The sequence below is a fragment of the Temnothorax longispinosus genome, chromosome 5 (assembly GCF_030848805.1).
Source record: "Temnothorax longispinosus isolate EJ_2023e chromosome 5, Tlon_JGU_v1, whole genome shotgun sequence".
In the NCBI taxonomy this organism is placed as follows: Eukaryota; Metazoa; Arthropoda; class Insecta; order Hymenoptera; family Formicidae; genus Temnothorax; species Temnothorax longispinosus.
In genome coordinates, this window is record NC_092362.1 from 7,439,579 (window position 1) to 7,454,899 (window position 15,321).

The window sequence follows — 15,321 nt, forward strand, 5'->3', positions numbered from 1 at the left end:
TATCAGGTACCAGAGCGAGGCTACCTTCGCCGCCTCCCCTCGACATCTCCGCCTCGAGCGAGCGATTCGCGCGCGACACATATATGTTTCTGACTTTTCGAATGTTTTATTAAATCTGATTTGCCGGCTAATAAAACCATATTACAAGCCGTGCAGACAGCTTTTCCATCGTCTTCGTGCGATTTCAACCAATTTTTAAAAATATCCATACCTAACCAGGCTTGTTGAAATATTTTTTTATTTATTTTCCTCTTCTTCTCCTCGATGCCACTTGATGTCGAAGGCTGTAGGAGATCCATTTTCTTCTCATTGCACTTGTTTTATCACAGCTGCACTTAACTTAAAGACATTTAACTTTAAAACACTTAACATTACTCACACACTACTACATATCACTATATAACCGAACTTCACGGAAAAAACGCGGGAATACTATAACGGACAGACCATCGCGCATGCACAGGACCAGGGCCCCCCAACACTGCGCCTAGATCCGAGATCCGTTATTGGAAATGGCTGATGTTACGTCACTTCATGCATGCGCGTAATGGCTCCCGTCTGAGAGAAAATCCCACGATCCCCCATCACTGGGTCGGGATAGATCGAGGATAGTCGAGAAGTCGAGGTCTTTTCTCGCCTAGCTGTTGAAAAGTGCGGACGTATAGTCGAGTGCGGTCTTAGAGTATTCTAGATTGCGCAAAATTGTATATCGTTTATTCGAGATCATAAATACGCTCAGGGAAAAGACAGTTTCGCGATACGCGATTACTATTAAAAGTCTTGACGCAGCGTTCGTTCTACGAGTAATTTAATATCCGATATTAACGTCGTATTCCGAAAGATCGAGATTTGTACCCTTTTTTTTTGTTTACGAGAGGAAGAGAAAAATGCCTCGCGCATCTTCCCAGGGGCCAGCCCCTGAGGTATGTGAGGCTTGCACCCACTAAAAAACTCTCCCTGGAACAGAGCACTCAGGACTACAGTCACGACACGTGGGAGACCAGAGGTATTACATCACGTGAAGGTATTACATCACGTGAGAGATTTGTACCCCTAACAGCAAAGGAGTATACAGGAGTCAATAAGGAAGTCATTGACTAACCAAAAGGTGAATAGTAGAATAGATCAAACTAAATTGAAAAGTTAAGTATCATTGTACAACATTCGCAGTAGTTATTTAGTTATTAATTGAAACATCTGAGCAAATGAGCACATGAGAAGCGGTAGGCCGAACTCGGCAGGTTCGTGAACTTGAAACCTCACTTCTCTCTGTGCATCCTATTACTCGTATCCGAGTGTGGTGACTTCTCTTCATATACATGTGTTGCGCACCTGGATTATACACATTGTATATGGGACCTACAGTTTAACGCCGATTCCGAGCGGCTATATTTTTTTTTTAGAGAAGTTCTCTTGGCAAGATATACTCTCGGTGGTTTGCCATTGCCTTCCGAAAGAAGAACGAGCAAATAAAATTTTCAAGCTCTACCGGGAATCGAACCCGGGACCTTTGGCTCAATAGACCAGTGCGCTGTCTACTAGGCCACGCACGTCCTCAAGAACCTCACTTAAAAAAAAAAATTTTTCAATACAGAAAATAATAGTATTTTGTTTGTAGTTAATTGTAGTGAATTTACTTTTGTTTGTAGTTGTACCGTTTGAGTAATAGTTGCGTTTGAACAATTCGCCAACTGTTAACTTTGTTAATTATCAAGATTTCTTAATTCCGTTTTTTCTATATGATTCAGAATCGTTTGTAGTTATTTGTAATGATTTTATTTTCGTTTGTAGTTGCATAGTTTAAAAGTTACGATTGTTTAAACAATTCGCCAAGAGTTCACTTTGTTAATTATCAATATATCCCAAATCTGTTTTTTTCTACGTGCTTCAGAATCGTTTGTAGTTGTTTGTAGTAATTTTACTTTTGTTTAAAATTACACCGTTTGAGTAATAGTTGTGTTTAAACAATTCGCCAAGAGTTCACTTTGTTAATTATCAAGATTTCCCAAATCCGTTTTTTTCTATGTGCTTCAGAATCGTTTGTAGTTATTTGTAGTAATTTTACTTTTGTTTAGAATTGTACCGTTTGAGTAATAATTGTGTTTAAACAATTCGCCAAGAGTAAACTTTGTTAATTTACCAATATTTCTCAATTTCGTTTTTTTCCATATGATTCAGAATCGTTTGTAGTGATTTTATTTTCGTTTTTGTTGTATCATTTTAAAGTTACGATTGTTTAAACAATTCGCTAAGAGTATGCTTTGTTAATTATCAAGATTTTATACAATAGAAAACGAAAACAAAATTACTACAAATAACTACAAACGTTTCTGAATCATATGGAAAAAAAACGAAATTAAAAAATCTTCATTTTTAACAAAGTTCACTCTTGATGAATTGTACAAACACAGATATTACTCAAACGGTACAATTTTAAACAAAAGTAAAATTACTACAAACAACTACAAACGATTCTGAAGCCCATAGAAAAAAAACAGATTTGGGAAATCTTGATAATTAACAAAGTGAACTCTTGGCGAATCGTTTAAACAATCGTAACTTTTAAACGATACAACTACAAACGAAAGTAAAATCACTACAAATAACTACAAACGATTCTGAATCATATGGAAAAAAAATAAAGTTAAGAAATATTGCGATAATTAACGAAGTTCACTCTCGGCGAATAGTTCAAACGCAACTATTACTCAAACGGCAAACGGCAGAATTACAAACAAAAACAAAATCACTACAAACAACTATAAACGATTTTAAGTCACAGAAAAAGTGGATTTGAAAAAAAACTTGATAATTAATAAAGTTTATTATTAATGAATTGTTTAAACAATCATAATTTTTAAATGATACAATTATAAACGAAAGCAAAATTACTACAAATAACTACAAATCATTGTAAATAATATGGAAAAAAAAAACAGATTTGAGAAGGTAGGACCGGTAAATAAGGCCAAACTTTGCACACACATCCTGATGGAACCTAAACTAATCTTTAAAAATCCTTTTTCAGATCCTAAGAAATAGGAAAATAACAGTCATTTATCCGAGAAATGGTGGGAAAGTTGTGAAAATAGCGTATTAAGATATTAAAATTTATTATTGGTTTATACATAGAAACCAACTGCTCTATACGAATTATAAAAATTTGAATTTTTTAAGTTGAATATGAACCAATACTGTTTTATTTATGACATATATGAGTAGCTAACGTATTCTGGAATGGCCCTTAATCTAGCCACGCATAAAAGAAACTCACGATATGTGACGTATTACTTCCATGGTAACATGTGTGAACACTGGTTACTTGCTTCTAATAATTAACTGTTATCGATTTTTTTATTATTATTAATTTATTGATTGTTTTAAAAGAATTAAATAAATCTTAAAAAATACTTTTAAAGCGGACAGTTGGTTTCTATGTAAACCAATATTAAAGTCTAATATCTTAATGCATCATTTTCGCAACTTTTCCACCATTTCGGATAAATGATAATTATGTTCGTATTTCTTAAGATTTAAAGAAGAATTTTTATAGATTAGAATTTATAGATTTTATAAATTTAGGTTCTATTGCGATGTAAAATTTGACTTTGTTTATCAGCCCTTTTTGATACTTAACAAAGTTTACTCTTGGCGAATTGTTTAAACGCAATTATTACTCAAACGGTACAATTCTAAACAAAAGTAAAATTATTACAAATAACTACAAACGATTTTGAAGCAGAAAAAAACAAATTTTAGGGAATCTTGATAAATAACAAAGTGAACTCTTTTGGCGAATTGTTTAAACAATCTTAACTTTTAAACTATACAAATACAAACGAAAGTAAAATTACTACAAATAACTACAAACGATTCTGAATCATATAGAAAAAACAAAATTAAGAAATCTTGATAATTAACAAAGTTAACAGTTGGCGAATTGTTCAAACGCAACTATTACTCAAACGGTACAATTACAAACAAAAGTGAATTCACTACAAACAAAATACTATTATTTTCTGTATTGAAAAATCTTTTTTTTTTTTTTAAGTGGGGTTCCAAGTTCATGAACCTGAACTCGGCAGACACGTAAATAAATGTCACGCGCGACTCCACACTCCACCTCTCGCTCTCGCTATCAAATGATAATGTGATATTTACCGTTGCTAAGACATCTAACAAATAAGCCATTTTACGTGCCTGCAAAGTCCGACCTACCACTTGTCATAAGCTCATTTGCTTTCAATTAATATACCTCAATCAGTCAAAATAAACCCAGCCAATACAATATACACTATACTATACTGTATATTTATAGTAAATAAATAAATACATATATCTATTTCATAAAAAAGAATGTGTTACAATGCAGAATATTGAGATCAAAATTAAAATACATAAAATAATTATTTATTAACAATTTATTCGTAATATTCTATAATAATAGTACAATTTGTTAATAGAAAAGTAAAGAAATTATAGTTTCAGTGAAAATTAATGTTTTCAAAAATTATAGATACTATAGATATACACTATTCTCTGTAGACCAAGATTTGCAATGTATTTTTAATTAAAATCTTTTTCTACAAGAGCTGCAATATATTCACAGTCAGTACTAAAAATGTATAGTTTACATTACGTTATATACATGCAGACATTAGTGTCAGTATTAGCAATGTGAATGGAAGATAGATTTAGATTATATAATCTTTATACTATAATTATAAATATATGATATTATAATGCATTTTATCATATGCTACAAAAGCAAGGATTATTATTCTCCATATTTTTGGTCTTCTTTCAGAGAGAAAATATGACATCCAATTACCAATCTTTATATCATGAGAGTTGTGGTCGATATCCTTATATCAGCAGAAAATCCGTAGGAGAAGAAGATATTAGAGTTGACTTCATCTATCAATTTGTGAAGAAAAGACACGTTAAGATTCACACTAATCTCAGTATATTTCATACTGCCCCTGACATAATTGGACCACCCAAATTTTCAAACTATGAAGAACCATTTCAGGTAATTATTTAGAATATTTAAATAGACGAATTTCTCTCCATGACTGTAACTTTGACATATGTAGCCAAGATCACTCTTCTGAGTAACATTCCAAAGATTTAGCCGTCGTTATTGATTAAAAAGTTATTAACAAAAGATATAAATAGAATACAGATTTGTTTAACGTTCAAACACACACCACCCGTAAGAATTTTATATATTAGTATAGACTAGCTGGTTACTCGGGCTTCGCCCGGGCGTCGTTTTTCTTCAAACGACTTAATTTGTGTTTTAATATCCTTATTGTGGACAAACATAAGGAGTGTTTCGGGTGGTTGATTTAAAGGCGGTAGTTAAACTCTTCCGCTTGAACAACACATTCCAGGTACTTAAGTTTTAAACTTTTTTGCTTGACAATGATCACATATTGCATCCATTTTCCCAATTATTACTCTCGGATGAAATTGATATTCGTAATTTGAATCATAACTAAATGCCTCTAATTTCAAATCGGACCGCATAAATGTTTTCCTTGTTTTGATTGAACATGTCGTAACCGGTCTTTCTCTACTCGAGTTTCACACTATTGAGTCATTTCCGCTTTTCCGATATTTCACTTACCGATCAGCGACATCATTCCTTGGTTTTTTCCCCGGGCATTTTTTCGGGAATTTCGAGATTGTTCGCTCGCGATGTACACAAAACCTCAATTTTTCACTTAAAAACGCCTTGGAAAACCAAGGGATAAGATCGGTAATTGGTAAGTGAAATATCGAGTACATAAGTTCAAATTTTCTCTAAATTTTTTTTAAATAGAAAATTATTAAAAGATGAGTATTATTGATCGGTTTAGAAAAAAATTTAACCCATCGTCGCCGTCCCCAAAAAATTAGAAAAATTTTGACACCGGTTTCAAAAGAATTTGTTTTTTTTTTAAACCGGTACTAAAGTTTGTCACGAAAAGCTTCCTCTTTAAGAAAATTTAACTCATCGTCGCAATAAGACTCTCACGAGTCTCCTCTAAGTACTAGCACGAGCGATGCTTCGTATTGAAGAGTCAATGTTTAAGAGACGACGATAGGATTGAGAGTAACCGATCCTCCGGTTCGAAGGAGTATAAATAGACGCGATCATCGGTAAGTTTCCGGGAATTGTCGGAATCTCCCGATCACCTTCAAATTCTCGTTGTCATGATATATGACTCGACATAAATGTAACGGAATACGAAACAGGAACTCTAGTCAATCCCTGCTAAAGGGAGAGCTGAATCCCTCTTCCGCCCACATGTATACTGTCTATAAACACATATCAGCAAATTGACTTTCCTTAATTAGCACTATTATATTTCTCAAACTTTTTTGTTAATAACGTTTTAATAAATAACGAACGACGGCTAAAACCTTTGGAAGGTTACTCAGGAGAGTGCTCCCTATAATATATATGTCAAGGTCAAGGTCGTAGAAGGTTGCTCCTTTAAACTAAATAATTATCCTATTTTATTCTTCGTGTTTCAATGGAGAAACATATTTCATAGTATGTGTATTATCCGTTATATTGTCCTATACAAAGTAATTGGAATCTAAATTTATATGCTACAAGATTTTTTTCTACTATTTGATACATTTTGACTTTTCAAAACAGAATCGATGGAATAATGATATCGACATTTCAATAACTCAGTGGCAATACGAAGAATCCATGACAGATTATTATACTATACTATGTCCGCCATTTTATGAATTTAGAAGACCACCGATCGAAAATAATTATATTGGTATGTGATACCTGAATTCACAAGTAAGATATTGTTAAAGAAGATACGCTTTTGTTGAGAAGAGAGTATAATTATATTTTCTTTTTTGTAGATATCGAGTTTCATGAAGCTGTATATCCAATCAGAGTTTCTATATACGAAATGTACAGACCTGATGGAAACGTAATTCAAATTTCGGCTCAAGATGATTCTAATAATGAGTGGTATAAATTGTGGGGAACTGATTATAATTCTGAGATTGATTCTAATAATAGGTTTGAATCGTGGAAAACTGTTACATGGATTGTACCCCCGACATCAAGATTATTTTCTCCACCCTTATCACACCCGCGTGACTTTAAAACGAAAATGCTAAGAATATTTTTTGAAGACAGTTCCCATGAAATGCCTCATCTTTACACAAAGCTAGATGCTGTGATGCTTATCGGTACATCAGAGTTGGTTCGTCCTAGAAAATATCAGAAGAGTTTAACTAATCTGTTAAAGGAAATTAACTGCATGTACTTTCCACACCATGAGGATATTCATAATTTAACAGCAGATTTCAAAAATGCACACTTGGATATAGATTATCTGCAACGACATTTTTCTGAATATTGCATTATAATGGAATATTGTAGGGATGGAAGGTATTATTATCAACATTAAGTAATATTAAAATCTCTTTGTTCTGTTAATAATAAAAATGAATTTGTTCCGATGTTATTTGCAGCTATATAAGAAGGGTTTCTAAGGAGAGTATTTTGAGAGAGAATTTGATGCACAAAAATGTATCTTTGGAGGTAATTCATCATTCGAATTGTGCAAAACATATAAAACTCTCTTCGGATGAATCCAAGGAGCTATCACGTCACAATATATCTGAGCTTCCTGTAAAGTATTCTAAGAAGCCTATTTTTCATAATATTTATTGCAATATCATCTCGTGTATTAAAGTTTTATATTTTATCTTTGCAGGATGAAATACTACTAATAATATTAAAAAACTTGGATCTGATGACGTTATGCCGCTTGAATTATGTAAACAGACGCTTCAATGATTTGATACGAGACCCTCATCTTTATATACGTTTGAATATACACTATCCAGCTGCCGCAGAGTATATTGCCCAAAATATCGCAAGACGCGATATGAGCAATATATTATGTTACTTTACATCTAGATGTAAATATTTGCAGCAGTTAGATCTTACAAAAAGCACGTTTGATGTTGAGGATTTTACAAACTTTCTTGACAATTGTGGCAGGCGTTTAACGCACTTAAGATTAGGAGACTGCAACAATTCTGTCAATAATCTTGTCCTACTTAAAATTTCAGAGATATGTGTAAATTTGAAAGGTATATATCTAAATATAAGTACATATAAAATACATGAAACATGTGATTGTCGGGATTATTGGTAAATTGTATATGCCCAACATATATCTCTTTTTAGAATTAAATCTAGACGATTGTCGTGGCATAGACGACGAAGGATTTTCGTATCTAGAGAAATTAAATGGTTTGGAACATTTAAATCTTCATGATACATGTATAAAAGATGAATGTCTTTATAAAATACTGCAAAAAAATCAACGAATGCGTGAGTTCAATATTGTAGGTGCAGATATAACAGACTGTGTAACACAGTTTATAAAATTGTGTCCTAACTTGGAAGTAATACGTTTAGAGGACATTGATCTTCCAGGATTTAACGATATTAACGTTTCGCAGTATATTAACGTTCTCGCTAACTGTAAGAATTTACGAAAAGCGTACCTTCCCACGTAAGTGTGTACTTTTTAATTTTTTTTCTTTAATACATGTTTACTATATTTTTGATTGAAATTTGTGTTTGCTTCTTTTGCATTTTAAGGATCTTGAGAAAGTTACATTAATTTTCTTTGTGCTTCCTCATAAAGTTTTGTTTCTTGTGAAAAAATTTTTTCAGTTTTCTTTGCCAATGTGTTCTAAATATTTTAAAACGTTGAAATATCACATTTTTACAAAATGTCCGTGCGCGCGCGCGCGCGCGCGCGCGTGTGTGTGTGTGTGTGTGTGTGTGTGTGTGTGTGTGTGTGATATCGGGCTCAATTTTTTTTAATCAATAGAATATTATTAAAGGAAGATTGGTATTGAATTTGGCGATGATCGGTAAAGGAGTTCTTTAACTTTATAAAAATTTTGAATGTTTTGAGAAATGTCCGTGGTAGCTCTAACTTCCGCAAATTTTAAGATATTGGGCTATTTATAATTCCATTATATTCTTCAATCCTTTCTACCCCTATTTCATATATAATTCTTTAAGATTTGGTTGATTATACCGAGCTTTATACGCGATCAAAGTTCCACATGCGAAGTCCATATATGGACCGTATAGCCTGAACTCCCAAAGTCAACATCGATTTAACATTGCGTCGATTGTAAAACCCCACTTGTGCTACTAAGCTGATCTATCAATTCATAAAAAGGTTAAACTTAAAATTTGAAAAAAAGTGTGCAAATTAGGAACTTGCTTCTTCATTATTACAGATCGATCGCTACCATTGCTCCTATTTTATTTGGTTCATATAGCTTTCTCTATGAGGAAGCCAAACTAATAAATACTAATAATTATGCATCAAGCAAAATACAAGCTTCTTCATAAGAGGAAGCTTTATCAGCAAAATAAAATGTTAAATTGTTCTGAATAGGAGCAATTGTAGCAATCTGTAATGATGAGGAAACAATATGCAAATTTCTAATTTGCACACTTTTTGTAATTGGAATACTACAATAATTATATGATTTTTGTTACAGATTCCAACGTACAATCGCTGATGATTGCTTGCATAGATTACTTTCTTCCTGGCAACGCCTGGAATTAGTTGCTTTACGCTTTATTGACCTCACTGATCACAATTTGAAATTATTAACGCAGTGCAAAAACTTAAAACAGTTACAACTTTTTTATGTGGATCTTGTTACATCTGATAAGTGTTCCACTATTTTGGAACAATGTCCCCAGATAGCAAAATCCAAAACTGCAAGAGTTTCATCTCATATCCTGTAACATTGACGATTGTTTGGTTAACGAATGGAAGGAAAGATATCCGCATGTGTCCATCTATACATTTAAATGGCAATTGTAATAGTTATATATATTTATATATATAAAGACAAATGTCCTGACTGACTCACTCACTCATCAACACCCAGCCCAAACCCCTGTGAACCAAATTTTTACCAAAAATATATGAAATAGGGGTAGAATTTTCCGGGGAGTGCCACTATGTGTATAGTTTTTCGTTGCCGATTTTTTGGAAACCGGTTTTTTTAATTTTTCTAATTTTTCGGGAAATAATTGACCAAATCTTAAAGAATTTTATATAAAACAGGGGTAGAATTTCCCGGGAAATGCCATAAAGTATATAATTTTTCGTTACCGATCTTTTTGGAAACCGGTATCAGAATTGATGTTCTCCGAGTGTTCGCTGAATGTTACAACCATTACCTGAATAACTGTTATCTGAGTGTTAGGAGTTCGCGTCTAAGTAGTGTTCGAAGAATGTTCAGAGAATGTTTGCGATATAACGTTTGGCGAGCTTTCGTTAAACATTCGGATAACGCAAAGCACAGGGGGATATATTCCCTGTACGGGAGGCATAGGAATAATATTACACATTTCTTTAATCATATTTCTTTATTTCCTTTTCTTTTAAATTTTTAAATACAGTGAAACCCGTTTATAAAGATCGGAAAACTGCAACGTTATACGCGAGACGACGTTAAATGCGGGATATATTTCATTTTGTAGGTATTGCTTGGTGATACGGAATCAAAACGTTATAGCGGGAAAACATATGTAAGAGACATTATTATAAGCGGGTTCTACTGTAAGTGCAATAAACTATTTTAGAACAAAAATTGCATGTATTCATACTCATTTCATATTCGTTTCTAAGAATCTAAGCATCGTATAATAATAAATTGAAAGATTTTCACTGACTCAATACAAAATAAATTTGACACATATCTATCACATATTAGTCTGAAAGAAATATACATTGATTAACATACGTTAATAAGTTCTATAATTTGCACTATAAAGAAAAGTAAATATTATTAAATAATTTGTACTATAAAGAAAAATAAATTTTATAATTTGTACTTTAAAGAAAAATAAATTATAGAACATGCATCTGTAACAATTTAATGTAATATCTTTCACAAACTTATGTCAATGAATATTTCTATAACAAAGTGCCACTGCAAGCAAACACAAAGTAACAGTAATATAACTGTTCGTTATAACGTTTGAGTAGTAATATTAACATTTATCGAGCAAGGCTCGAGCCCCATAGGAAAATATATATAGAATTGACATCATTGATTAAAATAATTATGACTAAAATACTGCATAAACTTACTTAAATGCAATACATTACGTGAAATACTGTTACTATATTCCAGCAGTAACTTATGTATGCATGAAATTTATGTAATTGAAAAAACTATACGCTTATTCGCACACAAAATGAGTTCCACGAAGAAAATACAAATGTAAACTTCAATCGATAAAATGATTAAACAAAATGGAGAACATTTACTCAACTAAATTAACTTTCAGTACACCTTAAGACATACTTTTCACGTAGTCACACGATTAAAAATGCAAAATTCTGCTTCTTCTCCCCGAGTGGCTCCTATGTTTTAGCGACGGGTAATTTGCTTGTATCCAAATCGCCGAAATAGGGATGTTTCAATGCCGCCCGTGCGGATATTCTGTACACAGGATCGTACGTGAGCATAGCTTGCAACAGATCCAATCCATCCGCATCTAACGTCTTCACTTGCGACTCCAAGTTATTCGTCATCCAATTGGGGAATGTCGCTTTGTAATCTGACAATTGCGTTACGCCTGGCCATATATCTCTTCTGTAGGCGTTCTTAGTATTCTGCAAGACAAAATAATCATTAAACAATCCGAGAAATATTTCTATAATAACGTATAAAAAAATCTTACCGGAATATCCTGAAAAGCTGATCAATCTCGCTGTCTCCCTGGAACAATGGTTTCTTAGTCGCCATCTCAGCAAAGATACATCCGATACTCCACATATCAATAGCGCACGAATATCTAGCACCGAGAAGGATTTCAGGTGCCCTGTACCACAGAGTTACAACTTCGTGTGTGTATATTCTGACTGGGATTCCAAATGCCCTCCCAAGTCCGAAATCTGCTACTTCGATAATTCCGGTTTTATCGATCAGCAAATTCTGTGGCTTTAAATCGCGATGCAGTATTCTACGCTTGTGACAGAAGAGAATTGCAACCAACAATTGCACGTGTGATCTGAAGTGGTAAGCAACTGTATTAGCACACGATCGATCTTGATAAAAGCGATTTAAGCATATAAAATAATATAAAAGCTAATGTAATATTATCACGAGACAAAATATATTTAAACAAACCTGATATAAATATGATTTAACTATAGCTGGCTCCAACAGTTTATTGCCCAAACTATCCATGTATTTTTTCAGATCCATAGTGAGATACTCAAAAATAAGATATAGTTTTGACTCCTCCATTAATACATCGATCAAGTTCTCTGCAGGATCATGCAATGTCCTCTCTTCCAAAAAGTCATCATCCGATATGTTTTGTACCGAATTATTTACTGATATCTGTGCCTTTTTTGGAATTTGACGTTGACCGACAAGTTTTTTCCCCGACATTGCTAAATGTTCGTTGTAAAATATATCTGATGTCTATAATATTAAGAGAGTCTTTTGAACTTCCACCTTCCTTATCTGAAATACACAAAAACACTATAATACATCAATTTTTACTAACTATCGTAACAAATAAGCAATCATGATGATTGGCTACGTTTACACCCTGAAATTAGGCCGCGGCCTGTACCTCAAATTCGACCTAAATTATTTAGCCCGCCTGCTGTAAACAGTTGATAGACGACCGGACCTGGCTTCAGATCAGGTCGTGTATTTTAGTGACCCGACCTGAAATCGGCCGTTATCATTTGCGATGTAAACGCGCGATTAAGGAGGTTCGATGGCTTCATCGGAGGGAGTAGTGGGACGCGGGGGTTCTGGAAACAGCGCACTAGCGTTTGAAGTAGTGGGAATGAAGGGGATTGCTCTGATTGGTCGCCGCGTGTATAATGCGTGCTGCTGTTCACGTCGTTCACGACCATGACAGTCTATGCAGACGAAAAATCAAGCAATTTATGCTTTAATAATTAATTTTTGTACGAAATGTGCGGTAACCTTCCCCTTTCTTTCGCTCATTTATTTGTAAATTATTAAGTTACATGTGCAAATTTCTTTTTCTTTATCATTTGCATTTTTTCTTGCACTTATTTCATTCTGAAGGTATATGCAATATGTCATTTCCCATAAAAACCATAAGAACCTATGTTAAAAATGCAGCCAGTTTCATGCAATTTTAATATGTTGTTCTGGAATGCAAAATAGAATTATGTGAATTTTTTGGGAATTTTTCACCGTCCCGTTTTGAAATAAATCTACTCCTAAAATTGTACTTTTTAGGTTTTTAGAGTAGATTTTTTTCAAAACAGGACGGTGAAAAATTCCCAAAAAATTCACATAATTCTATTTTGCATTGCAGAACAACATATTAAAATTTCATGAAATTCTCTGCATTTTGTTGTAGCCATCGAACCACCTCAATTTTTAGGTTTCTTTCGGTGTAAACGAATGATGATTAGACCTACTTCGGGTCACAATATAGGTCAGGTCGCGATCAGGTCGCTGGGTGTAAACGTAGCCATTGTCATATGGAGACTAATGTACTCTGCGCGGTTACCTAACCTCTATGCACGACTAGTCCACTTCTTCTTCTTCTTATTTTTATTTTGCTTGGGCTCCTGCCTCCCGATGGAGGTCAATACAGCCCATATATTCTGTCCCAAATGTTTCCAGAAATTTCCACATCGAAAAATCGAACCAATTAACGACGCAACCAACAACGGTCGGCGACGAAGTCTGTGAACGGTCGGAATCAAGAATCCAAGTCAAACACGCGAAAATCTGAAATCACTCGTTATTGATGCAAATCAGAAATAACGATCACGCGACCCTGCGTCGTCAAGTTTCTAGCCCACAACAACGTTACACATAATTCCTGCATAGTCCGATGTTCGACGTACTACGATCCGACATCCACTATAAGAAATTTTTGTCTCTAATAATCCTCCATAAGAAGAAACACTAGACTTACCTGGCATAATGATGCAATATGTTTATTCTTACAACAATAAGTACCGAGCCTGATGCGTATGTGTCCAACATCTGTGCGGTAGTGAGTCCTAATCAGCTCACTACTTGGCTAACGGACTGACGCCATATTGAATTTTGGCTACGTAGTTTCACTTTAACGAAAGTGAATTATTAGATAGCGCTCGAAGTGTTGCAGCAAAATGTTCGTTCAACGTTTAAATCATAACTCTCTGATAGAATTTATTTTCAGATTGTTAGCTGACTGTTTGGAATCAAACAGCAAACATATTTAACACAAAACTAACATTCGGCGAACATAAGCATGCTGCCTGGTAAGTTTTTCGAATTTTTCGGGTATTAAATTGATCGAATTTTAAAGAATTGTATATAAAACAGGGGTATAATTTTTCGGGGAGTGCTATAAACTGTATAGTTTTTCGTTACCGATTTTTTTGGGAACTGGTGTCTTTTTGGAAATCGGTTACGAAATTTTTTCATCAGAAGTTTTTCGAATTTTTCGGGAATTAATTTATCGAATTTTAAAGAATTGTATATAAAACAGGGGTAGAATTTTTCGGGGAGTGCTATAAACTGTATAATTTTTCGTTACCGATTTTTTTTGAGAACCGGTATTTTTTTGGAAATCGGTTACAAAATTTTTTCAATTTTTTAGGATATAATTGAGTGAATCTCAAAGTCTATCTCTTTCACCCTATTTTTATGAAACCAGTACTAAAATTTTTCTAGAAAACAAAGCTAAATCTTTAAAAAAAATTCGGATGAGATGAAATTTTAGTAAATGCAGCATTGAATTTTGAAAAAAAAACAGGATGTATTACAAAATATTTTAAAGGAAGAAAATCAAAATATAGAACTCAGCGATAAGAATAATGAAGAAGATTTACAAAATATAAATCTTTAAAAAAAATTTGGATGAGATGAAATTTTAGTAAACGCAGCATTGAATTTTGAAAAAGAACAGGACGTATTACAAAATATTTTAAAGGAAGAAAATCAAAATATAGAACTCAGCAATAAGAGTAATGAAGAGGATTTACAAAATAATAAGCATGGTTTGGAAGATAAAATATTTAATTTTGCGCACACATGCACGCATGCAAGCATGCCCCTATATACACACACATACACACACATACACTCTAACTTGCTCATTCACTTATTGACATACACAAATACGCATGACATATGATATGTGTTATATCTCATAAATAAACTATTGTGCATTGACACGAGTTACTGTATCTTTTATTAGTGGGAGGGGATTCTGATTTAATTTATTAAACAATTAAA

The 15,321-nt window shown here is 33.4% G+C and overlaps 1 protein-coding gene and 1 pseudogene across 3 annotated transcripts; one reads left to right on the plus strand and one right to left on the minus strand.

Moving 5' to 3' along the window:
* Positions 1 to 589: 589 nt before the first annotated feature.
* On the plus strand, positions 590 to 9,831 carry LOC139813753 (F-box/LRR-repeat protein 4-like). 3 transcript variants are annotated; one of them, XM_071779447.1, is made up of 9 exons: positions 590 to 1,108; positions 4,808 to 5,032; positions 6,653 to 6,785; positions 6,877 to 7,414; positions 7,498 to 7,657; positions 7,743 to 8,124; positions 8,222 to 8,287; positions 8,387 to 8,552; positions 9,565 to 9,831. In XM_071779447.1, exons 2-9 carry the CDS (start codon positions 4,817 to 4,819, stop codon positions 9,815 to 9,817), a joined length of 1,914 nt encoding a protein of 637 aa, XP_071635548.1. In that variant the 5' UTR covers positions 590 to 1,108; positions 4,808 to 4,816; the 3' UTR covers positions 9,818 to 9,831. The 3 variants fall into 3 exon arrangements, with proteins under 3 accessions (XP_071635548.1, XP_071635547.1, XP_071635549.1); XM_071779446.1 differs by having other exon boundaries at positions 591 to 1,108; positions 8,222 to 8,552; XM_071779448.1 differs by lacking the exons at positions 590 to 1,108; positions 4,808 to 5,032 and adding an exon at positions 5,722 to 6,147 and having other exon boundaries at positions 8,222 to 8,552.
* Positions 9,832 to 11,030: 1,199 nt separating this feature from the next.
* On the minus strand, positions 11,031 to 12,486 carry LOC139812863 (cyclin-dependent kinase 1-like; annotated as a pseudogene).
* Between the last annotated feature and the right edge of the window lie 2,835 nt (positions 12,487 to 15,321).